General features: G+C 36.4%; 1 protein-coding gene across 1 annotated transcript in view; it reads left to right on the forward strand.

Moving 5' to 3' along the window:
- The window catches only part of USH2A (usherin), a 378483-nt gene that overhangs the window by 1872 nt on the left and 350259 nt on the right, over window positions 1-26352 (forward strand). The window contains exon 2 of the mRNA XM_018085136.2: window positions 3982-4147. Coding sequence (XP_017940625.2) covers window positions 3982-4147 — 166 coding nt within the window. The remainder of the gene's footprint in view (window positions 1-3981; window positions 4148-26352) is intronic.

Genomic DNA, 26352 nt, shown 5'->3' on the forward strand with positions numbered 1-26352 from the left:
TAACTTGAAGCAGGAATGTGCTGCTAATTTCCAAGCAAGCTGTTGCAGTGACATATTAAGTGAGATCTGTGAAACTTCTTTGTCAGTGGCATAGGCTTTTGATGCATGGAGCCTAAAACAATGAAATGTTATGTCCTTAGGTTCAAATGATTAAGTTCTGTGAAGAAAACCAGACCTCTAGGATGACTGATAAATCCATGGAATAGTGTAAAAGATTAACTTTCAATTGCTACTGTTTTAATGACTATGCAATGTACATATTCCTGTTCAGTGGGTTTTATAGATCACTTTAAAATTTAAATGTTTTTATTCAATTTTTGTAGTAGATGACTTCATTATTCTACCTTGTGAGATTGCTGCTACTCAACATGTAGAAATTACAGTGGTGAAGCTCAGGCCTGGAAATTGAAGTTGGACAACAGTTTTTCCAGTGATCAGGATGATATGTCACTGTCCACATGCTTTTTTTCTCACTGTTCACAGAAAGAAGTGTGTTAATTTTTTCTTTCTTCATAAAAAGAATGCAGAGCTCCAGTTGTGGTGGAACAGTAGTTGTACATGTGTAGCCACTGAAGCTTGACTCAGAAGGCATCTTACAAACGAGAAATAATTTGCCAGCAAACTAAGATGCTTTCCCTTTTATTATTGGTTTAGTGAATCCTTCAGGTTGGCAGATGGAGTTTGACTTACCAGTTGTCCTACATTTTGCAGTCCCTGATGGGGAATTGTCCCTGTTACATGTCATTCATGAGACCTTTTAAACTCCATTATCACGGCAGAGGAACTTCACGGAACTGGGATGCATTCTAACAAAGTTTGTGTGCTACCACCAAAGGACTAGGAAGATCAACTAGAACTAGCCACTCATTTTACTAGTAAAATAATTGAAAGTTTAACGAGCTATTTTTTTTTTACTAGCAAAATGCTCTTACATCAGGTACAGCAGACCCATGTGTTTTGGACGTACCATACTAGTGTGTTTTTATGCTAAATTTTATGTGGTCTGGCTGTGAGAGTGTGCTTAGGAAAGAAGCTGGGAGTGTTGCTGCATAGTATCCCGTTACATCCTGTGACATTTCTGTTATGCATGTACCCATGTAAGAGAATAGCAGGATTTTTCTGTTAGAAGTTACTGTGCTAGTTGAAATGAGAGAGAGATGTGAGGATCCAAGGTCTGAAGGCTCTTTAAAGACTGTGGTGAAACATATGTGGATAAGCAGAGACACCAAGAATTTTCTTCATCAGTTTCATAGACCAGCTTTTCTTATGTGAATCTGAAAAGAATACACTTTGCTACAAAAAGAGAGGAAAGTCACCTGACTGATTTTATGGATTTATTTGAAGCCCTAGTGTTCTTCTAAGATGTATAGTAGAGATAATTGTAGGCATGCTTTTAAGTCATTGCATATTGGAAATATTGAAGAGAAGCAAGAGAATAGTGAGAAAGCACTGACATTTGTACGCCAGTGTTTAAATTTGCTTTCCCTTTAGGCAGTAAGTGCAGTAAGTGAGCAGAGTTCTTGCCCCTGAATTTCACTCTTTCCTCGTGCTTCCTCTCTTGCCGCATGTACCCATCAGTTAGTATAATTGCTTTCAGTAAGCCTGTGTGTAGCGTGTATGTAAGCCTTAGCAAAATATAGGAAACTGTATATGATGATAACCCTTCACAATGGAATAGGATGAGAATATGAGTAGAAGCTTAGCATGTATGAGTAATCATTACAGGCAGCTTATATCAATGTAGTGTGAACTGGAGTAACTGGAAGTTAGATGACCAGGAGACACAGGAGGTGGGTGAGAAATGAGATTAGACCCTGATTACATGCAAAAAGATCAGCAGGAATTGCCCGATTGTGAAGTGGGTAGCACATATATTTTTTTAACTTTATTTATCTAAGGGACTAAATTAATATCCTATTACTTTGTATCCATTTAGATGTTTTACATTAGGAATTAGACTTGAAGGGGGATTGGCCTTAAGATACCATTCATCTGATTTAAAACAGTGCAGATGTTCCCATTTGCAAGTGCTCCAGTTGATGAGTGGGTATCACCGGTGCAGCCATGTTAGATTCTGTAAAATATTTTTCTCTTTGAAAGCTGACTGAGCAGATTCGTGTTATTTGCTTTTTTCTTATCCAAACCCACCACTGAGATATATGTAGTTAGGAATTGGCTCTGTGGGACTGCAGGTTACCAGAAGTTGAAAACTTCACAAAGAACGGTGGCTTCTCTCTATAATCATGGCTGGAATGGAAAATCGTGCTCAGAGTCAGAAGTTATGCTTCTGCCTATTTCACCTATGTTAGCACTAGTTTGGTTTTTTCTTCTTTTTTTCTTTTTTTTTTTGTTTTTCCTTCTCTCTTCTCTCCCTCTTGGTTTTCCTCTTTTACTAGTAAGTCACAATTCACATTTGTTCTTTCTAGTTTTCAAAGTGATGTACATCAAGGTCGCTTCCCTTCTTAAAGTCATGACACCTTAGGGGATAAAAACAATGTGGGGATGTTTGTTTTAGATAACTAAAATAAACAAAAACCTGGATTATCCAATTATTGTTTATCCAGGAACTGGGTAAATCCAGTTCCTAAATATTTTGCTACTTAGCTGAGCCTTCCTTCACATTTATTATCTAACAAAACTAGCATGTTTACAAGCAAACAAAATATTGAAAAGACCAGTGGACAATTTATTAAGAAATGTGGTTTTAGTAAGGTTGGGAAAACAGAAGTCTGCGTTTTGCAAGGTGTTTCATTGACAACATTCCAGCAGGCTAAAATAGTAACAGTTAAGATGAATTAATTTTTGTCTTGGATTTAAAGGTGAATTAATGAATAATGGCAGTATCAAAAAACCAACCTTTTTGATACTTTTATAAATGCAAGGTAGATGAAGACCCTTATCAGTAGGTGCTAGGAGGTTTTTTGGTTTTATTTTTTCCCCCTGAAATATGTCTAAGTAAATCCCAATCTCATACAAATTTTATATGGTTGTCTCTTGTGACTTAGTGCACTAATTTAGTCTGGTGTAACTGTTAAAATATTTGACCTTTCCTGGGTCAGTAAATTGAGGGCTGTATTTCTCAAGCAGCTGAAATAGGAAGGGTAGAACTTTGTAATTTTTCTTGTACTGATGATTACCTTAATAAAATACATAGTTATTTCACAAGTATATATAGCCTATGCTTTCTCAGGGCCATTGACATCATGGTGATTCGATTGGCAAAAACATTTCAGGAGCTAGAAATGCAAAATGGGTTGCTGTGGATGATATTCTTTGTACCTTACATGTCATTGTTGCATTTGCTATTGATGGAAATTCTTTGTGTGTGGGGGGGAAATCCTAATGAGTGGCTGCATATCCTCCTTGCCTTGCTCTAGTTTCTCAGGTTAAAGAAAGGCTGTGCTAAAGGGAGAGTGTAAGGTAAGTTGGTGTCATTGCTACCTTACCTGGACAGATTTGGTGGAAAGATGGAAGACTTATTTCCAAAGCATGCAATTTGTACTGCTTTTTGTGGTTACATTACATTTGTCTAGTTAGACTAAGGAAAATTTAAGTGCCTCCACATGATGTGCTGAGTTGTACAGCTTTGTATGAAGAGTGCAGCAGAGACCTGCACAGTGCTTGCCAGTCATTGTGGTTTCTGTAATGGAACGTGAAGAAAGGAGACAAAGTGGACCCCTCCTCCACCCCCAAGTGAACTGGGGTTGGACACACTACACGTGAAAAAAACCCCCACCAAAACCACCCCCAAATATCCAAAAACCTTACAGATGAAGACAGAAGCTATCTTTGCTAAAGTTCTTTTACACTTAGTACATCCTGTGACTTTCACTGTCGCTGAGCATCTTCTCAAGAGCTGTATTTTTAATGTTTATTTTAATACATTCAGGTTAGCATCACTTTACAGGATAGCACCTTGGCAAGAATGTGTATATGTGTGTGCCTCTGACCTTATGTTGTTTTTCTTGGTTATTTCCAAAGGTGTGTGATAGAAAAGGCTATTGATGGGCAGACTGTGTTCAAACTCACAATCTCTGAGAAAGAGACCATGTTTTATTATCGCACAGTAAATGGTTTGCAGCCACCAATAAAAGTAATGACACTGGGGAGAATTCTTGTGAAGAAATGGATTCATCTTAGTGTGCAGGTGAGTAAAATAAAAACTATTTAATATTTGTTGAAATACAATATTTGTGTGAGAATGGTATAACTATAAATATAAAAGAATAAATTGGGGGATGTAAATGATAACTCTTGAGTCTTGTAGGTAAGAATCTTAATTTGAGAGCTCATTTTGAGGCAATTGCTGATTTAGCACTGGAAAGAAATGCTGTTCCCATTCTTCTGAATGAGTAGACTGAACAGGGCTGAAAATTATCACCTTTAAGAACATGAGTATATGAGATGAAGAAAAACTGCTTATATCTAACATTACCAATTAGTCTTGGGTCTCAGATTATTTCCTAAAAAAGAGAAAGTCATCTTGATCTATGCATGCTAATTTACTTATCTTACAGAGGTGTGTCCCATTTAATTTTAAAATATTCTTACAATGCACGTAAGTAAATGTGTGAGTTTGTGCAGGATCTGCCAAAATAATGTGACAGAGCTATTACCTCTTATTTTAAAAATATGGTTCAGAATTGTTAGAGCACAATCCCTGTGTTCTAAGAGTCTTCTGTTGACATAACTTTTTAATAAGTGTACAAATATCCACTGAGGATAAAGCAAAATTGAGTTTGTTAAAATTTAGACTGTATGTACCAAAATCAGTAAACAAACAGAGAATAAATTAAAATTCAGTTGTTTGCATGTCTTGTAATTCCCAAAAGACACCCTAGTAAATTCTATTTGTAAGCCAAGTTCAACTAATAATTATAAACCACAATTATCAGGTATTGAAATGTTTATCTTCTCCTTCCTTCATTTCCTTTATCCATTCTATTAAATTTCATTTGGTCTGCAGCACAATCAAGAATAGTTTTGCTGCTTTCTTGAAACTTGCTAAAAGGTATTGACTGTGATTTGGATTTTTAGTGCTGATCTTGTCACTTGTAAGAGGTATCTAAGCTGATGTCTTTATTTTTTTGCAGTTTTCTTTTTTCCAGGGTAACAGCATGGTAGTGCGAATAAGGTTTGGGCTGTTGGATTAAAAGAGTGACCTTAAAGTAGAACTAATGAACTTTACACTTCAAACACTCAAGGGTGCTATATTACTGCTGTTGCTGTCAGCTGCATTTTGTACTAGCCTCAGAAATTGCTAAAGCCTGGGATAGCCAAGTGAGGAGTGAAAGGGTTGGCTAAATACACACATATATCTTGAATTATATTGCAAAGAAACCTGAAGCACCCTGTAGAATCTGGTCCTTTGTTTCTTTGAGGAAGGTTGTTCAATTCATAGCAGGAGTAAAGAGGCATAGCTTCTAGAGCCTTAAAGGAACTGCAGGCTTAATACCTTTTCTAAGTTTCTGAGCTCATGGTAGAGCCTTATGGTCTGTGCTTTGTGGTATTGTAGGATTCAGCTTTCCATTAAAGGTGATAGTGGCTGCAGCATGATCCATTTATCCCCAGGACTGGCTATGAAACTTTAGGCAAAGGTTTGGGTGTTTTTTTGTATTGTTTTTCTTTTAGCAGCTGTCCATTGTAAATGGAGATATAAATGCAAAATGAGAATATGAGAGAGACCATACAAATATACTCAAAAGTAACACACATATGGAAGTGTCTGTGTCTTCAGGCAGTAGTGGTATGTGATAATGATATGTATGATACTGATTCAGGCCAAAGGTCTCCAAGCCAAACAGTCAGTAGGAGCTGGGGGTCTGCAAATAAGGGAGTTACTGTGGTCTGTGAGAAAAACTGAACTATTTGTACATAGATGCTGGGCTACAGACACTGTGATGGAGGAGTGTGAAGTATTGGTTACATATGTGAAAGTGAATTTAGAGAGAGGAAAAATGTGGTAGGATTGCAGATATGTTTGGAATTCAGGTGTAAGTGCATATGCCTACTCAGGAATGATGAGAGTGAATGCTAAATGGTGGAATAGCACCAAATAGTAATTAAATGATAAGAGGGAAGGAAAGAAGAAAGGATAGCAGAGATTGAAAATAATTTCTTTGGAATAAAATAATTCTAGGGAAAGAGAAAGCTAGTAAATTAATTCTACTGAAGTAATCTAGGAATTTAAATCCTTGGGTTTGTATTTAGATGTGTAATTCATTAGAGGCAACTACTATTAAGAACTGTGTCATTGCAGAGACTTATTTTCCAGTTCATAGCTGGGAAATTTAAGTTCTACTAACAAAAGCAGGGCCCAAACATTCCTGTATGTTCTGCATGAAAGGTTTCTTCATCAAGTAGCTGCTGAAGCAGAAAGTCTGGATATACCAGCTTTGTTAAGTGATGAGGGCATTATCAGAGATGTAGGTCTCAAGAATAATGATGAGCATTCATAACTAAAGTCAGATGAAATAGAAGAATAAACAGTTCTTTGGTTCTTTAAGTACACTTTTGGGTTTCAAAGAGAACAAACAAATAGAGCTATTTTAATAAAACAAGGTAAGCTATGGAGTCCAGAATGGAAAAAAAATTGAATGGAAAAAAAGGCCTGGAGGTTGTTAAAAATTAATATAATATAATTAAGAGAAATTTCTGCCCTTAAAGTGAAAAAATAGATATGTAGTCTCCAGGCTTATCTGACTAAATAAGCATCTCTGCAGTTAAAGATGGCAGAGTGTGTGAGCACTGGGAAATGGGGAAGCAAATTCACAGAGAATGCTGTGTAGGAATAGGAATAGAACTAGAATTATAAAGATGTTGATCTGAATTAAACTGTCAAATGGTAAAAAGTTCTTATGATTTTTTGGTTTTGTGTAAGAAGGCAAGACCTGTGTATAGTGGAAGTGTGCTTGAGATTAAGGATGATTTGAGTAAGGTCCCCAGAATAAATACTTTACTTCTGTTTTTAATACCAAGAGTCACAGAGCAAACCCAACCTGGGTAACAGAAATTAATATATGGAAACAGAAGTGATCATAAAGAGGTAGAATCATGAATTTGCAAGGTTATTGTGTATGTGCAGCTGCAATCAGATGGTCATTGTCCAAAAATTACAAAAGAACTGGTACATAAAATTCTTTGACAAAGAGATACTCTCTGTAAATCTACGAAGTCAGAGGTGCAGCTGTAATGCTTATATTTAGGAAGAGTGTCATGCATTGATGCCAGCCAGCAGCCATGCACCTGGGCCCTCCTCACCTCTGCCAATGGAACAGGGGAGACAATAGCAATAGCAAAAGTGAGGAAAAACTCATGAAGGAAAAGAGTCTGGGAGGGAAGAAACGGTGTTAAGGCAATCACTCACCACCTCCCACAAGCAGACCACTGCCCAGCCAATTTCTTAGCAGCAGGCCACCTTGGAAGTAAAATCCCTGTCTCTTTGAATTCCTTCTTCTACCCCAATTTTTATTGCTAAGCATGAGATTATACAGTATGGAATATCCCTTTGTCCCAGCTGTCTCCCTTCCTACTTTCTTGGCCCAAGCCTGGCTTACTGCTGAAGTGGGATGGGGAGTCAACGTGGGAAAAGAGAAAGGCTTGACACTGGGCAATCTCTCTTCAGCAATAACTAAAATATTAGAGTTTTATCAATACTGTTTTAGCCACAAAATTGGAACACAGCACCATCCAGGGTGTTGTGAAAAAATTTAACTCCATCCCAGCCAAAGCCTGTATCAAGAGGAAGGAAAATGGATTTTGGCAATGCAGACCTATTTGTCTTGACACAGTGGCATATGAGGATTTAGAAAAGATCTTTGAAGAAATAGATAAAGATGTGGAGCTAAATGAAAAAGGGGATAAAATGCAGCATGGATTTACTATAGATAGCTCATCACTGTCTAACCTCTTAGCTTTTTTTTGATGAGAAAGCTGATTTTCAAGCAAAGTAAATGTGTCGGATTTCCTCTATCTGGAGTTCAGTTTAGCATTGATGTGACAACCTATGAGAAGTTGTAGGGTCAAAGGGAATGCTCATGGGAAGAGTTGGCAATAGATACTGCTCAAAGGAACTTGCTTATAATCCTGGGGAGAGGGGAAGCAAAAACCCTGTTGAATTGTTTGAGAATGTTTTTGGACCAGCCTTGTGTTACATTTTTGTTAGTGATCTTGGCAGAAATATTAAGAGTGCACCAATAATACTAGCTGGTAACAGACATAATCAGAAAGAGGAATATAAGATGTCATACAGAAAGAATGACATGGCCAAAAAGACTAGAGGAACTGGCATGAAATAAAATTGGCGTTACAAAATGCAAAGTAGTAGGTAATCATTAGAGAATTGCTGAAGTAGGAGGAGATGGTAATTCATATCAATCCATAGTTACGGGGTGGACTATGGAATTTTTCTTCTTTTTATTCCTTTTCTCTGCAATATTACTGTGACAGCCACTGCCAGCAGGATGGTGGACATGAGTCATTAATAATCTTGGAATGGACTGTTGAAAAAGCTACTTGAGACGAGATGGTATCAGTCTAAGACTAACTTCATACTTTTTAATAGTTTTTGCAGTCTTCTTAATATGCAGTCTATTGCTGACAGAGCTATTGGCTATTCATTTCTTTGCTCTTTATACCCAGTAAACATTTGAGAAAAATCAAGCTTGAAAAGATCTGCTTAGCTAAGTTGAAGTGAATTTTGACAATTATTTACCTGCTCTTTGATTAATATGACTCACTGTTCTCTAATGATGTCTACGTTTATTTTCTACTGCTTATGATTTGTAAAGTAAATTATTTTTTCATTTTGCGATTTCAAACCATTTTGTTTGGTGGTTTTTGGTTTTGTTTTTTTTTATACAGCCAGAATTTGTGAATCCCGTTTCTTTGAAATTACTGCTGCTATTCTAATTGATTTCAGTTGGTGAGGATTAAGTCCTTCAGGCTTCTGAAAGTTTTAGGGTCATTCTGTGTGTTTCATCTTGATTTAATGATATTTTTCACTGTATATTTTTAAGTGTATATTAGTAGAAACTCTGAAGGTACACAGTGGAGTAAAAGATATATAGCCTTAACTTAAAAGAATCTGATATATACTCTGAAGTGAAACCTCAGAAAAAGTGGTGTCTTAAAATCTTAACTTTTAAAGAAATAAAAAATTTGAAAGCATAGCAACACATAATTAAGGCCAATTGTGTATCTTATTATCTCTGCAAAGTGAAACCAAAATCAGATTTATGCCACTTAGTAACAGCAGCTCCATTGTGTCTTTTCTTTTTCATTTCCACTGTTAAGAGTCTTTCACCTTCCCTTTGATACTTCAGAATTTATTTAACCAATTAAGAAGAGTGGAATTTAAACATGAATTTGCAGATACAGCCAAGGCTGCTGAAACAGGAGATTCTTTGAGAACATGTCAGATTGATGTTTTGGTTTCATATTTAGTGTCTGCAATTATAAAAATAGTCTTTTTACTCGCCTTTATTTTGCCTGATCATATCTGTGTAACTCTGCCATGTTTTGGCAGACTATAGAACATTAAAAGCTTTAGAAAGTAAGTTTAAAATCTAAATGCAGAGAGGTAACCGTGACTGAATTACTCTCCTGGGAGGAAAATGCTCTTAGAGTGCCTATTGAAATCAGCATTATCATTTCAATACATGTCAAATATGAGTCATTTCCTAGTTTAGGCAAAATTTCTTTATAAATCTTTAAATCTTCCAGTTCTTTCAAGAAAAGGTTAAAGTACTTATGATTTAATGAGACCGCTTTACATCATAACTGTTTGACTATCAAGAGAAAACTTGTCCTTTTCAATTTGTGAAATCCTTTTATTTTCTGCACAAGTTTTTGAATACTTTAAAATTTATTTTAAAAGCAAAGATCCTGAGATTTGAAAGCAGGGAGGCAAACATTTATTCTATACACTCCCTGTGTATGTATTACTAAATACAACGTGTTTTAAACTATATAGTCCCTAAGTTTAGTAAGGACATGAGACAGCAAGACAGCATTTTAATTTAATAAATCACTTTGATCTCAAAGTAAGTGTGAAGTCATCACATACTATCTATTAGGATTAGTTTGTCAGTCCCAAGAAGGGAGGGGAGAATTTGCATCAATTCTACATATTGAAGCTTCTTGTCTGTTAATTGCAATTATGTATTGACAATATTTAGGAGGATAGAGTCTATCCATATGGTTGGTGCTATGCTCCTGCCAGACAGTGGAAATAAAACTCACATTACAGTCTGTAATGTGTTTGAGTGTCTGTTTAGAGAACTGTTCATAGACACAATGAGCTATGCTCTCTTGGCAGCTGGTTCAGCATCCCTAACCCTAACCAAACCAGGCCATTCAGATACCCAGGCTGAACTTGCAGCCTTGGGGTTCTTGGATGTTACTATAACTATTTTTTACTCCTGTGTCCAGAAGTCCTACTGTGATTTTTGCCTCTTTTCTTCCTGTTCCATGGGTGCTATGATGCTGATTGTGTTGATTTGAAAGCTCTGTTGTTGTAGCTTCAGCTTCTTAGGAAACTGGGATGTTTCCTAGATGCCTCTATCTACTCTTCACTTATAGTGTCTCTTAAATTACTTCCTTTCTTTCCTGAATATAAGTTTGAATACATTTGCAGATTTAAATTTATAGTCTAACAGCTGCCTGGGAATACAAGACAAGGAACTTCATCTGTGCCAAGATTTTAATTTCAGAGAATGGCAAAAAAACAGGTTTTGTCAATGCCATCTTGACTACATTCTGGAAGTTGTGAATGTGTTTTTTCAATTGCAATTGCAAATCCCACTGAAGTCTGCCCAGACTCTGTTATACATGGTAAGAATGGAATTAAGCCTTTGTATAGCCAGTGTTGAGAGGAGGTAGTGTTGAATGGTTTGCCTGATTTGTCTGGAGAGTTTCAGACAAGGTTTGAAAACCATCAATTTTCAATTTGTTTTTCAAGCAGTTTGTTTCCTTATACAAGAGTATGCTGCAGCCAATTAAATTGTATTTTTAATAATGAAAGCACTATGTTAAGAATGATTTGCATTCATTTTTTCCCCTAGTCTCAAATCTTTAAACATCTCGCAGTTCTTAGAGTTGTATTTTTGGTGTCTGGTCTGCTTTTGCTTTTTTAATTTAATTTTTATTTTATTAGATAAAATTGAGTAAAGTAGAGATAAATAATGGTTTGTGCTGCTCCAGAAAGGGGGGGCAGGGCAGGGGTGGTGTTGGTGTTTAATTAGGAAATAACTTTGAGTCTTCCTAAACATACCACAACTTCTTTTTTTAGGGTAATTAATAACTGGGAATCAAAATTCTTGTGACCATTATAATATGCAATACATCTGTGTCTGTCATGTGTAGTTGAAGTTAAAATGTAATTTTAAGTATATTCTTTAAAAAAATAATTGTTATTTAAGATTGTGGTGGCATATTAATCTAAAAGGTATGTCACACCAAATGCAAGTAGCTTACCTACTTCTTAGAGAGAACGTTTGGAAAGGTGTTCTTTATGTGTTCAAATTCAATATTAAGAATAATAGTAAAAACTGTGTAACTGGAGTTAGAAGAACTGAAAGAGCTGTGTGTTGTTTAACAACGTCCTGTGAATTAAGCTGATCATTAGAATCAACTATTTTAAGAGTGCTAGAAATATGAAGTCCTACTGGGAGGTATATAAACAATATTTTAATTAGATAGCCCTTGCTTCTGAACTAATCTCTTAAATACATATTTATGTATTTTGAGTGGGTTCAGATATGTATTGCTTTATAGAACTTTAGGAACACTTCTGCAGCTGATGAATGCTCTTTCACTTGTACATTTGTGTAGGGAGAAACTTGGAGAGTTTGGAAGTGTCTCTGTGTACTTGGTATAGCTCTTGGTATAAAACGTTAGGATGACACTCACAGGGTACATCTCCTTTATCAGTTTTGCTTATGGAAAGGGTTCTTGTTGATACAGGTTTGCCTTCTGTCTATCTGGAGTCCTGTGTTACTCAAGAGCCCTGCTGATATGCTTGAATTTGATTCCCTTTTGGAGAGACCAAACTTGTGGTTTTACAGTGCGGTATCACCATTTAGAATATACCATTTGCAAGGTGGGCAGAAGGTCCTCCGTCAGGTAGTTTTTGGCACAACATACAGCATGTGAACAGAAAACTGGCAACTGGTTTCGAAGTCTTTGCTAGTAAAGATGGATCACAGATATTGTGAACCATTGTCCTTCCCTCTTTGTGATGTGCTAGTTGCTAAATGTTTTCACAAGATACTTGAAACTTTTTTTGATGAGTCTAAAATCTTCATGAGCACAACCAAATAGAGCAGCTTCTGCTTTTCCTGGATTTTTGTTTTATTTTATTTTCTTCTTTTTAAGTAATTGCTACATTTCAGGTTTTTGTAGGTTAAAGACAGACTTAAGTCAGAAGTCTGATCAAGAAATGGAAGATGAAACTTTCAGATTGTCCTTTGTGCAACCTCCATTATTTGTGTGTAAACTCTCTCACATCTCATGTTAACATCTGTGCATGCAGCAAATGGAGGGTGACATTAATGACATGTGTAGATCTCATATGACGCAAAATCCATGTGTGGTGGTGGCAGTCCACAGGAGGCACCTTGTGATAAGACTTCACATGTATCATCTTCTCATGGGAGAAAAGAATATTTCCTGGCACTGAACAACTTGTCAGCTTGGCTAGAAGGTAGAAGGTTCTGGGATGAAAGATGAGGAGGAACTCCTCCTGTCCCTGTATCTCATTCCAGTGCCTCAGCTCAATAATGCTGTAATTTTTGCACCATTTAAGGACTGCTGTGTCGGTTGGACAGTCTGTCTAGATAGTCTGTCTTGAAGTATGAAAGAAGAGTAGATGCACAGGCACAGCTTTCTTTTAGATATATCGCTGACCTATTTTCTGACAATCAGTGGTTTTGAAGTTTCTTAAGCTAGACTGTATTGAATAGCCACTGACTGACCTGTTTTTAGTTTAATAGTCTAGTTCTTTTTCTTATAATTTATATATTGGCATATATATAATTTATATTTTGGCATTGCAGTCTTGTGGCAATGACTTCCCCATATGGAAATATGGCTGTATGAAAGTGTTCTTTATTTTAAATCTGCTGTCTGACGATTTCTTTTTGTCAGTCTTTTGTTAATTTCTTTCTATTTACGATTCCTATGCTGTTTGATACGTTGATTATAGAACTTGATCACGTGTTTTAATTGTTTATAAACAAGATCTCTCCTTGGATTGAAGCCATTCTGCAGTTTGTTCATCCTTATTGATCTTTTCAAAACTTTTGGGGTTATATGGGGATGCAAGGGTCAGAACTCCACTTATTGTTCCAGGGACTTTGCACTGTAAGTTTCTAAACAATAAAGTTTTATGGTTTTATTTTTCATTTCTTTCTCAATAAAGAATGTGTTTCCTCTTTACTCATTAGTGAATGACTCTCTACAGTAACTGCAAGACTGCTTGGAGCAGCGACAGTTCAGAATTTAGTATTATGTTTACATGGCTAAGAATATATTTCTCTTGTCTACTACCTTCAGGTTAACACATTTAGTCTGCTGCTTTGTTGTCTGTTCGTTAACAATTTTGAAATCCTTTGTAACTTTGAAGTAAGCTTTGACTTTTACTGTCCGGATGCATTCACTCCATCCTTTTTCACCTCACTAGCCACTGTTTTCAAACCTATACAAAATGCTAAATAGCAGAGATTGTTCGAATTGATAAACTACTGTCAGTGTGAAATGTGACCATTTAATCTCTCTCAAGTTTGAAACCTTTCTAGAAAGCCAGTGTATTATATTGGTCAGTTCTTCCTTATTCACATGTATCTTTACTTCAAAGAATTCAAATTGGATCTAGATTTTTTTTCCACAAAAGTCACATTGACTTTTCTAGTGTACAATATTAATCCATGTGCTTTTCCAACCAGTTCTCCCAGTGCAGACTTGATTTGATGGATTCTCAGAAGAAATGGTCCAAGACCTAGTCATGCATCACGTCTGTAATTTTAATTTCCACGTTGTTCTTTGCTCTGTGCAGGGTTAATTGAAAATAGGTTTTGGGGTTTTTTTTTGTTTTTCTTTTTTTTCCTACTGCTTTTCTGATCTTCCATTGAATCTGAAGGCACTCTTTTTATTTTAAAAAATGTGCTGGAATACCAACTTCTGTAGTATGTTTTAATACAGTAAACTCGTGTACTTTATGAAAATTTGAACTTTCTTTAAGGCATAGCAATACTTTTTCAGTGGTATGATCTATGTAATTTCTGACATTCAGGTTCAAACATCTTAGGCTTTAGATTTCAAAGACAGGCATATTTTGTCACAATCTACATTCTACATGCATGCTTAGTTAGGACATTTCTGGTTTAGATACTTTATTTTTTAGCCTCAACTTTTGGTTTCTTTCCTAATTTGATATACAAAGAAACTGGCTCTTTTTGGGTATAGGAGCAACTGACCCTTCTTTGATTCTGTCTCTTCCAGAAAAGTGTCTCAATTCTGAAATGACCTAAATCCTTTTTTCCATGCACAGTTTGTGTGCAGAATCATACAACCTTGCTTGTCTGACCCTTTATGGTACTGGCAGCATTTCAAAGAATGGCACTGGCTTTTGTCTTCTGCCTCCTGAGTAAAAACCAAAATATTTTCCTCCCGAACCTCTCTTCTTTCATTTCTGGTGGTGTTTAGGTGTATCCTTGCTATTGACTGTGATCGTAGATGGCCTATATGTCTTGTGAGGTTCATCGTCCTTGCGCCTGTAAGCAAAGCATCAAGTGATATTCAGTGGCAGCACAGAATAGACCATCAATATTTCTCCTAATCTGAGATTTCAGAACTGCAAACTTCTGGTTTTTTCCACTGGAATTCTTACCCTTGAAAATTTATTGTCAATACTTGGAGATATGAGCCTCTCTCTTTCTAGCTTGATGGCAGTGTCCCATGGGACTTATGTGGTTCTTGGAATCAGGACTGGTAAAAGAAAAAGTCTGTCATCTTTCTGAGCTTCTCTAGGTGGCCTACCTGAGTCTTGATAGTAGATACTCTGTTTCTTCAAGTTAATACTGACTTGTGCCATATGGATGTACCTCTTTTCTGTAAGTCAGATAATTATGCATGTAGCAAGTTGGATTGCCACTCTTCTGCTGGACTTCTGAGTGTATTTTATTATGTTTGAAGGCCCTCTATCTTTTCCTTATATTGTGTTTGTTGACATCCTTGTCTATGCTGTTGTTCAGTAATCTTCTTGGCCTTTCTGTACCTTAGGTTGAGGCCTGTACACTAAAGTGCAGAGGGCACCATTATGAATTTTATGACCAGCCTCCCTTGATCCTCTCCTGGCCCATCTCTAGCAAAATGTGGTTGAGGGAGCTCCTGCATAAACTATTTCCTTTAGCTTTTTCCAACAATAAGCTACCAAAACACTGTCCTCCAAAGTCAGCTTTGGTCTGTGTTCCATTAACAGCACAGTTTGGATCTATGGCAAAGCTTGGATGGTAAGATTCTTAGTAAGAATGCTCTGGAGAAAAGCACTTATTCAAAAACTGAAAATTGAAGCTTACAGTGAATTGTCATCAAAAAGATAGTTGGAGAGTTACATTACAAAGGAATACTTGAATGACCATTTCTAAAGGACTTTGTGATGGAGGGAAGAAAGCAGGGCACAGAGGAGGAGGGAAGGGCCTGAAGTAAGGTTGTGGGGAGGAATATGAGAGGAATCAAAGGCAGAGTTTTGTGGCTCCTTGACCATGAAAAGAGGCTAAGCCTTGAAAGAAAAGATGAGACTTTATTTGCAAAAATCCCTTAACTGGATACATGAACTTTTGTGGCAAGGCATTCAAAGGGCAAGAATAATTGCTTTCTTCTTATGCAAATCATCAGCCAAAAAAGACAGAGGGATAGATTTTCAACCTTTCAGTCCCAGCAGAGCTGTTTCAGTTGTTGTGGAACGAATGTACCCTTGTGTTATATTTGGGAATGACTTACAAGTCCCAGTACTGAGTGGTGCAGAATGGTGCAAAACTCTTCAGATATAATCAATTCAAAAGACTAGAATTTAATATGCAGCTGATATTGTAATACAGGGCTAATAATTGTATATTAGTAACAACTTCCCCCTTCGTTTGTGTGGATATCTGCTTATTCTTTGACTAGTGAAGCACAGAGACTTTATTCAGAAGGGATATTTCATTTGACATCTACATCTCATCTGTAATTTACGTGATTACAAGTAGTTTGTGAAAATTCTGAATCAGTGGTTGTGCTGTATTTTAAATAGAGGGAGCAGAGAGAAAATGTGCATTGTTATGAGATTATCTAAAATGTACTTTCAGACCTTTTGTTTCAATTAATTTTGGCAAGTCTACGTAACTGTTTTAGTTACTAAGAAGCAGCTTGTTGAATCCTTAATACTTGTCTCCTTTCATGTTACTATAGTGATCATTGGATGTTGGGTCTGATTTGTTCTGTGACTTGGGGAAAATAGAGTCGTTATGCAGCAGGAAAGCAATTGTTCTCCGTGTATTTTCAGATCTGATGGCTAGGATGCTCTGAAGTTTTTTTATTTGGAACTCATTTACAGCACAGAAGTCACTTGTTAAACCTTTCCATGTAAAAAGGACAGAGATTGATCAATGATTAAAATAGTCGTAGTAAAGCTTATTTGTTAATTATTTTGGTTTTTAACAGAATCTGGTTTTGCAATTTTGAGCTCTTGGCTTCTCTCTGCCACTCCCCTGCCCAGATATATTTATTCTGTCCTGAGGCATCCCTAATAGAGTGATACAGCTCTACTGACACTGGCAGTAGAGAATATTATTCATTGGTACAGTGCTGGTTGGATAGAAAGTGGAAAGCTGTAGTTAACAATTTTAATACTGCTTCATACTACTGAAATACTTTTGAAGTACTGGCCAACAAAAGATTAAATGAAAATTGCCAGTCTAAAATTGTAATGCATAATCTGTAACAAAAAGGTCACTAATCTGTGATTGAACTGTTTGTTTTAAAATGTTTGCTTTTTAAAATACTAATTCCTAAAAATACAGACCATTTCAAAAGCTGTCTCTTTTCACATTGATCTTTCTTTGTCTTCAGCCTGGTTTATCAGATAACTGAGTTTGGGTTATATTACTCAATTTTTAACAGAGTACTAAGATTACCCCATCCAAAAAATTGACATGTTTCTTATTTTGGTACTTGCATTTTTGCATCTTAAACACTTTGTTTTTGAAATGGCTATTAGTTTTTCTTAAGCCTGTAAACTGTCTTATAGATTGGTCTGCATTCCAGTTGCTTTCCAATTTGGCTGTTTGGGCTCAAATTTATATTAATATATAGCTTGATCTTGAACAGAGTTAATTGCTTCAAGGAGCACTCTGGGGTTCCATGTTCCATCCCCTCTCCCACCTCCCCTTAAAAAAAATAAAAAAAAATTATGTTGTTCTTCAGGGAATTCAAGCTGAACTAGTGAATATATTCACAAAAAGAAAGACTTGGATTGAAGGAAAACCATTTCCTGCTGAGAAGGGATTAACATTGTAGGAGATAGTGAAAAAGAAAAGTAAAGGAAGGCAAAGAGAAAAGCTAAATATCTTTTATACAAATGCTAGGAGCATATGTAATAAGACTGCTGAATTGGAGTGACATGTTTTCAAGGATAAGAAAGATATTATTGGAATAAGAGAGACAACCAGGAAAATGAAGGGGGATTTAAAATGCCAAGATACACAGTTTCAGGGAAGGGAGAGTTAATATAAAGCTGGAAGAGATGTAACAATATTGCTGAGGGATGATACTCCATCTGCAATCTGCAGTAGGAAACGCTCCTACTCTCACCCCCTCCTTTCCGCCCCCCTCCCCGCGTATTTCTTTAAACTAAGTTCAGTGGTTTGCATGCAAGTTTAATGTAATTGTGATTCTTGGCTGTTGCACTAGACTTGCAGGTGATCAGAAAATAAAAGCCCAAGCAATAAAAATATTTAAGACATAACAGTCCCTAAGAAAACCAGAACTTTGATTTGAAGAATGCTGGATTATTGAGGAGGAGAAAGAAGGGAGACATTGTTAGAGATCAGTTATCATATTGACTGTGTCAAACTACAAATGAGAGCATGTTTCCACTGTTGCTGTAAGGTTGTTGCCTTTATATGTTAATGAAACAATATATAGTATTGTAGCTGCTATGGAAAGATTGCAAATATAAATCTGTATATGGAGATAAGACGCAAAATCAAATGATCAAAAATCATGAAATTTGAAATGTTTGTGGGGTGGGGGTATGAGCTGGATGGAGAAAGCAGCCCTAAAGTTATTGATTTTAGCAAAGCTAACTTTGAAGGAAAGCAAAATGCTCCTGGGGTTTTTGTCTGCAATCCTGTGATGAATGGGAAATCCACTCCACACAAGTAGAGAGTACATAGTGTATAAAACACGGAGAGAGGCTGCAATTAAAATTCATCCCAGTTAAGTCAAGAAAAGGAAAGGCCGATATGGGCCTGAGGCAAAAGAAGGAAAGGCAAAGACACAACTTGCCCCTCCCGACCTTATGCTTTTTCCTTCCCCTTCGCTGTTCTTTACCATTTCTTCTACTGTCCCTTTATCCTCTCCAGCCCTTCTGTTTTAAGACAGTTCTGTCACTGTGGTCCCCTGTTGAGGTTTCTTCCTCAAGTCTCCTGTTTTTTTCACACTGGATTTCTCAGAGTGTGGGCATAACTGTTCAGAGTGCTTATAATAACACGGACATGAATCTTTTTCCCCTCTTCCCCCCCAAGTCACTTACACTGTGCATCCCCTTAAACATGGTTGCAAGCTGTATGTAGTAGATGTATTTCTTCTTCCCCAACTGCCTTTGTTTGTGAATCTGGGATGATTTCAATTTACTGTTAAGACAAGGAGGAGCTAAAGTTAGGGAAGGCAAGCGGGGGGGTAAGTAACAACTCGTGTACATGGTGTGGATATATGAAAATTTTTAGAAAAAAACACTGGGCTGTGATGGAACATCTGCCACTGAAATGGCAGTTCTCTGAGAGACAAGAGTGAAACAGGCACACACATGGTTGCAGGTGGTATTCCTTTCTTTTGTGCAAAGTTAGGACACAAATTGTGTCTTCTTTTGGGACCCAGTATGCAAGTTGCTTTATTGTCCAACTTCCCACATGAACATGTTATCAGACATCTTGTTTCAAGGTGTAAAGAACAGATGTGAGAAGAAAAGTAACTTTAACATATTTGAGGTCTGAATTTGGGCAAGTGTAAAATGACATCGCTGAAGTTGAAAGCAGTTTATAGGAGCTGAAGATCTGGCCCTTAACTAATGCAAGCAGTTTGAACAAATTTTGATCTGGCATTTTATGTTTAAACAGTGAACAAAGATGATAATGGCAAAAGTGGATTTTGGAGAGAGATTTAATGGGACACCAATGGAAGATTGAGTGATCTTTTTCTGTCAGTCTGTCTGTATTCTCTCCTTTTTTTTTTTTTAAATTGCAGTGATTTGTTAACTGCAGAAATTGGCAACAGGCAGAGAGGATGACCATGCAGTCTTATGGCATCCAGTTGATGACCTGTTTCTGAACATGGTATGAGGGATGATAAAGTTTAGTTCCATGTATATTGTGATGATAGTTGCATCTATATTTAAAGCTTTCTGTCACTGAAGCACTCTTGGTGTTGTCAGATGTCTATTGGACTGGATGAGCTGCAACTTCTTGCAATTGAATGTCAATAAGACCAAAGCAATTTTGGTTGATTCATAGCACCAGCTTAAGCATATTCACTTGCACAGATTACATTTGACAGATAGTTACCTTCAGCTGAACTCTGTGGTTAGAAGCCTTGGTATATTCTTGACAGTGAGCTTAGAGCTGATGCCTTATGTTTATTTCATATCCTGTTTTTGCCTTCCTAATACTGCATGTGTATGTCTACATTTAAATAAATTCACAGCTGAAGTACTAGTCACTCCACTTGTTATCTCTGGACAGAATGTTGTGATAAGTCAATTCCAGATTTTAAAAAAATGGTGGGTTTTTCCCATTTAGGCAGTTTTAATTTCAAAAGCTATCTAATCAAGATTTTTTTTTTTTTTATCAGGAGCTGCTGGAAAAGTGTCTGTCAAAGTCTAACAACAAGAGTATAAGAAAGAAAGAAAGAAGTAGAGGATATAAGCAAAGATGAAAAAGTGTTTTTCCTTTTGGAATGTTTTTCTGGTATTCTACCAGTTTTCTGGCCTGCAGGGAAAATATAGTCAGCACAGGTGTTCTTACCCTATTATGTTAGTGAAAGTTAAAATCCTCTGGATTCTGCAACAAGATTGTGCACAGTGTCATAAAATACTGATGTGTGTTAGTATCCCCTATAAATTTTGTAAAGAAAGGTATCTGTCCACATAATTTCTCATAATGGCTCTAAAATAGTCTGGGTTAATATACAGTTTCATTCACTGATTTGGTTAGTTGATCCTGGTTTTGGTGAACTTACATATATTACAACTTCATTTGGAGCATACCGAAGAATTAAACTTTCGAATTATTTCAAACCATTTTCCTGTGTGGGCTCCTGGTCAGCTTAAAGCAGCATCCTGATTTTGAAGAAAAATTCAATGACTTAATGCCAAATAGCTCATCTGTATACTGTTTCCACTCACAACTTCAGTTTCTATTGTTAAAGGCTAAAGGTGATTTTTTTATAGAGCTTAGGGAGGTTCTGAAAGGGAGATCTGGGAGTTTTTACTTCCTTCTCTCAGTGAAGAATAGCATTGCAGCATCCTTGAATTTTGATATGGAAAAACAAAAAATAAAATACTTAGCAAATTAAAACAGTTGCAGTTGCATATTGGCATGTTCTGGTGAGTGAACAGAGTTGACTTTATAGTTTTGGCAACAGTTGAATAATGAATCTCAGCCTAGAACTATGTTGGCAGGTCTTCTTTCTAAAAATGACAGAATGGTTGTAAGGAATCTCCCCTAACCATAGATGCTAACTTAAGCACTTCCGTTTTGAAAATCATCATAATAAAGTCTCTGTGCTGTTACTTATGTCAGTGGTGGCAATGAAAAGCCCCAAGCCCTATTTGTTTTCTTCCTGTAAAATGCTCTTTGTCCTGAGAACCAAAGGTGCGTGAAAAGCATCACACAGAAGCCAGGGTTGCAGTTTGCCTCTTATCATCTTTGGCTCTTGTCCTTCAATCTTGCAGCTAAGTTGCTTCAAAGGCTTGAAATACAGAACGGTGGGTAGTAGGTTTGGGTTTCCTTGGAGGTGCAGAGTTCTTACAGCTTGAAAACTTCATTTTTTGCCACGTGAAGGTAGTATAGGATTTGAATATGGAAACAGCGGAATTCAGAAAAGGGAATCAAGTCATTTAATAATAGCAGGTAGAATAGATTTTATTATGTATGTAGCTTTTGCATTTGCTATTATATATTGGCAAATTATCTAAAAACAGGATTGAAGATTTGAAATTGTGACAGGGTTCTAGCTGAAGCAGCACCAAGCTCACTGGCAAATTTGTCAGGCAGTTTTTTTGCTGGTGCAGAAGGTACCATTTGTCTGTCAAGTGTTATGCAGATAAATTATCTGAGCTGCCTTGTCCTCCTGGATATTTTTCTTTAATTTCCACAGCCCTCCCTCCCACAACTCCCCTGTCCCTATTAACATGGTTATTAGCATCTTTTTTTGGTCTGTTTGAGAACAAGTTCCTAGACAAATTCCTCCTGACATATCCTTGTTCTCATATGTTTGCTACATAAATTCATTATCTCTTGCCAAGTTTTAGATCTGCCAAGTTCCCTCTGTGTTGTCTCAATTTTCATTCCAAGTAAAAAAATTAAAATGCAAAGTGCAGAAGACTAAAAGTGAACTCCTTTTATTTTAGGGTTGTAAGCTTTGCCTCTGAGAGGAGGAAAAAAATATAAAAAAAAGGCCACAGGAGAATTTGAAGTATGTAAGACATCTGCCCAAACATCTCTAGCAATAATGTCATCACCGTGATAGTCCTTATTCTTGAATTATCCATTCAGCTAAGGTTTTAAATTTGAGTTAGGCTGCATGTGGTACGTTGTAAGGAGAGATAATCAATATAAGACTATAGGAGCAGGCTGTGTACTAGTGCCAGTGAGTAATAGGTGGAGTACGAGGTGGCTGATTGTGACATGGAATCCTGGCTCGTCTGCACAGATTGAACTGTGGGAACTACCACACCTCTTTATTTTCTAAAGCAATCATAAGATGGCTGACAGACAGATTGTCTGAAGGCTTGGGAGGAGCAGAGGAGTTTGGGGATCATAGAATGATAGAATATCCTGAGTTGAAAAACACCTACAAGGATCATCGAGTCCAGCTCCTGGCCCTGCACAGGACAGCCCCAAGAATCACATCATGTGCCTGAGAATGTTGTCCAAATGCTTCTTGAAGGTTGGTAGACTTAGTGCTGTGACCACTTCCCTGTGGAGCCTGTTCTAGTGCTCAGGCACCCTCTGGATGATGAACCTTTTCCCAATGTCTAACCTAAACCTCCCCTGACACAGCTTCATGTTATTTCTTCTGGTCCTGGTCATGAGAGAGAAGAACTCAGCCTGCCCTTCCCCTTCCCAGGATAAACTGTTTATATTAATGTTTGAGAAAAATAGTCCTTGGGCACATAGAATCTGCTCCCACCTGTATTCACTATGTTTTTCTTGTTGTTTGGGTTTTTGTTATTATTGTTTTGTAGGTTTGGGGTTTTTTTTAAGCTAAACGTAAATTTTGTAGATTAAAAAGAAGAAATAAATATTAGTAGACTAATGCAAAATAAGAATAAGGCAGAAATGGGTGATGGAGAAGGAGCCTTTGTGATGTATGTTCAAGGTGTGTAAATTCTGCAATTTATTCGGAGAAGGAAGGTGTTGAATTGTGGCAGAAAGTTGTCTGCCATTTATGATTCATCAATTTAGGGGCACATAGATGGTCAGATTTTAAAAGATATGTAAAATGCAGCACTGTGATTTTTGGTCGCTAGCTCTGCTTATATTACAGCTGAATGTAAGGTTGGATTCATGCTAATGGTTTCAACCTGTTTTTTTCCCCCCAAATTCTGTTGCTGAAGTCTGTATCACTGACCTTTCCTCTTTACAGAAATTCATTTATGAAGTATTAAAGCTGTGTGGAAGCCTTTTTAACTGCAGGTTCAGCAAGATTTGCAATTATTCAAGAAAATACTGAAATACATACCTGTGTGTGTCTCATCGCTTTGATATGCAAAACCCCTTTACTCTTCTATTAACCATTATGCTTCTGTTTCACACCTGCTTTTGTAAAGATGTGAACCCAAATGTCCCCCAGTGGTAGAATATGCCATATATCTTTATATGAACAGGCAAAAAGAGCATATTTAGACAGGTTGAAGGTGAAAAAAATTTTTATGCTCAAGTTTCTGATTAGACCATTATAACAGCATCACTAATTCTGCTCCTTCCATCTATTGTCTTCCTTCCTCTGTTGTCATCAGTGACCACTGTTGATTTGTTGACTCTATTAAAGTATTCAAGGAAGCCACAGGCCTGTCATTTTGGTCATAACCTTAATCTGTTTTCTCACCTTGGGAGAAAATGTGTTAATACACTGTCTGTTCCTGCAGAATGAACTCATTGAGAAAGTTCCTGATGCAACAAATCTGCAATATGTTTAAGAAGGAAAAAAAAGGTTTTCTGAATCTTGGTTATTTTAACAGATAGCAAGCTATGTTTAGCTGGCAACTTTTGTAAGAACCATACCAAATTAGGTGACAGTAAGCAATTGTAACGGTACGTTGTGTAGTAATTTTTGAGCTGGATGAGTTGCAGCTTCTCCTGATTTCTCATAATCTCTGACTCCTTGTTATTTCTGAATGATTAAGCAAATCATTTATGCTAACTTCTGCTTTAATTTCCATCTCTGTAAAGCCTGTGTAACTTTATTTTTTTTTGGAGTCACTTTAGTTTTTAAGACAAGTAAAGGGAGGGATCAATTCTGCTGGAAAATAAAAAGCACTTTTTTTTCCTTTTTTTTTTTTATGCCTTACAGGTAAATTATATAGCTGCCTAATTGCTTCTCATAAAGCACTTTAAAATTCTTCAAATGATGTATCATCTTTATAATAGTTATTTCTATTTCTGAGAAACTACTTGCTGTGCAAATAGAGCTTATTTAAAGGAAAAACAAAACCAGACTTGAGTCTTCTTATGTTTTATTTTTTGTTCTCTTGTTTCAAGGAGAACTTGCTTTTTTACCTCATATTTGAGAAACAGGCCTTGTGTTTTGGTTTGCATTAAATTTTTAAATTTAACTTGCATTTTCATCTAGCTAAATTTGCATTTTTAAATGAAAAATTAGCTGCTTTTTTTTAAATTTTAATATGCAGATACCTGAGTTTTGGAATAATCTCGTTTACTGTCTGGTATGTATCACAGATCCCTGAACTGCTTCTTTTTCATCCTTTATGAAAACAGTGGTGTCTATTACATGTAGTGGAATGCATTAATTTCCTAGTATTGGAAGATGCATTTTGGGTCCTCGTCCTTGTTTTATGTATGTTGATCAGTCCTGCCCCTGCCCTTTGAGACTTTGTATGATGGTCTAAATAGCCATAAGAGCTGAAGTTACAGTCCAAGTACTTGGCATCACTAAGTTGGCTGGATAACTCGGTAGGCCAGGATTAGTATCATTTGACTTAAATGACTAGAAAAGATTTTTTTTTCTTTTATTTTTGGTGCCAGAGTTCTCTTTGTTGTGGAGCTCCTCATTTACGGCCTACGCATCTGGGAAGAAATTCTTCTGGTTTATTAATCTGTCTTGCCAGACAGTGTGATCTAGTTATACAATAGATGATGAGAAGAAACTTTAAGATTAAATTGTATTTTATGGTTACTAGGAGCTATGATGAATAAGAGTAAAAAGAATGTATGTTCAACCAGTAGAAGAGATTAATGTTGTCTTGAAATAACTCCCTTTAATTTATCTGTAATATTTTAATAAATCTTTCCCATGACATTAAATATTGGGATAGGAAAGATAACCTATCGGGAAAGATTGTACTAACTGAAAAACAGCTATGTCTTTGGAGCATATAATAATTACAAATTGTAAAATATTTTGGGAAGAGACTCTTGCATCTGTGTGTCATTTAGTGCAGTGAAGCTTTGATCTCTGGATAGTGATCTTGCGCTCTGCTATAATATATTTAGGTATTCTTTAGGATTTTTTTTAATAGAACGTAAAGGACTCTTTTCTATGTCTCTTCTTCCTATCTTATTTATTAGAAATCATTTTCCACAAGGTATATGGGTAGTTTTAATATTAGAACTGACTTTTAATAGAAAAATCTTACTAATGCCAAAAGATCATAGTGTCCACTGAAGAAAGATTTACTTAACTTCATTTATTTTTGCTTAAGTGGTGCAATTCAATTCCACATGGAAGAGACTAAAATTGTCTCAGTTGCCTTTTATATATATGTATCAGGACATTTTGATGACAGAATGATTAATGTGTGTGAAGAAAAAATGTGTGGTGATTAATGTGTGTGAAGAAAAAATGTATGTTGCTTAAGTGGGCCAGATATCACACATGTACATTGCAGTGTAATAAATGTGTTTGTTATTACATGAAAGACAAAACTTTGTAGGTTGTGGTCTCAGAATTCCCTCAAATTGGCTTTGGCTTGGAAAAGGTCATTGTAGTTAAAGAAAGTGGAGTCAATATAACTGTGTTTTTTGTTTGATATCAAAATCTGTTCTGCCTCTGTGTTAATGATGAGGAATATTCAGCTTGGGGTTTTTTTTAAGCATATTGCTAATTTTTTTTGTGATACTACTTATTTTTATGATACCTGTTATACTCTTTATTTTTAACTCATACTATTTATTTATACATTGATTATACCAATATACATTATACTTATAGATATCAGTACAGTACAAGGCTTATAAAAAAAAGCGAAAGAAAAAAACCATTGTATTCTTCATTCAAGGAGCAGCTGTGCAAAATCAGGCTACTAATATATAGAAACCATGGCTGACTGGTGAAGTCTCTGAGCTGCTGGTGGTTTGAGATTCAAAAAGTGTTCAGGCACATTAACATACAGGCTTGCCATGCTCTTATATGGCAAGCTGCTCCTGCTTTTTGCCATATTCCCTTAGCCAGTGCAACTGCTCTGAAGTGGAGTATTCAGTTGTGTTGCTTCTTTTTTGCCACACAGATTGCTGCAATACAGTGGAAGTTAGCAGTTCTGTTAGCAGTTAATACCTGAAAATATTGGCTTTTGTTCACATGAAAGCTCTGCCTGATCCAAACCAAGTGGAAAAATTCATGTTAAATTTCATTGTT

Source organism: Manacus vitellinus, unplaced genomic scaffold (genome assembly GCF_001715985.3).
Source record: "Manacus vitellinus isolate BGI_N305 unplaced genomic scaffold, ASM171598v3 scaffold_8_pilon, whole genome shotgun sequence".
NCBI classification, from domain to species: Eukaryota; Metazoa; Chordata; class Aves; order Passeriformes; family Pipridae; genus Manacus; species Manacus vitellinus.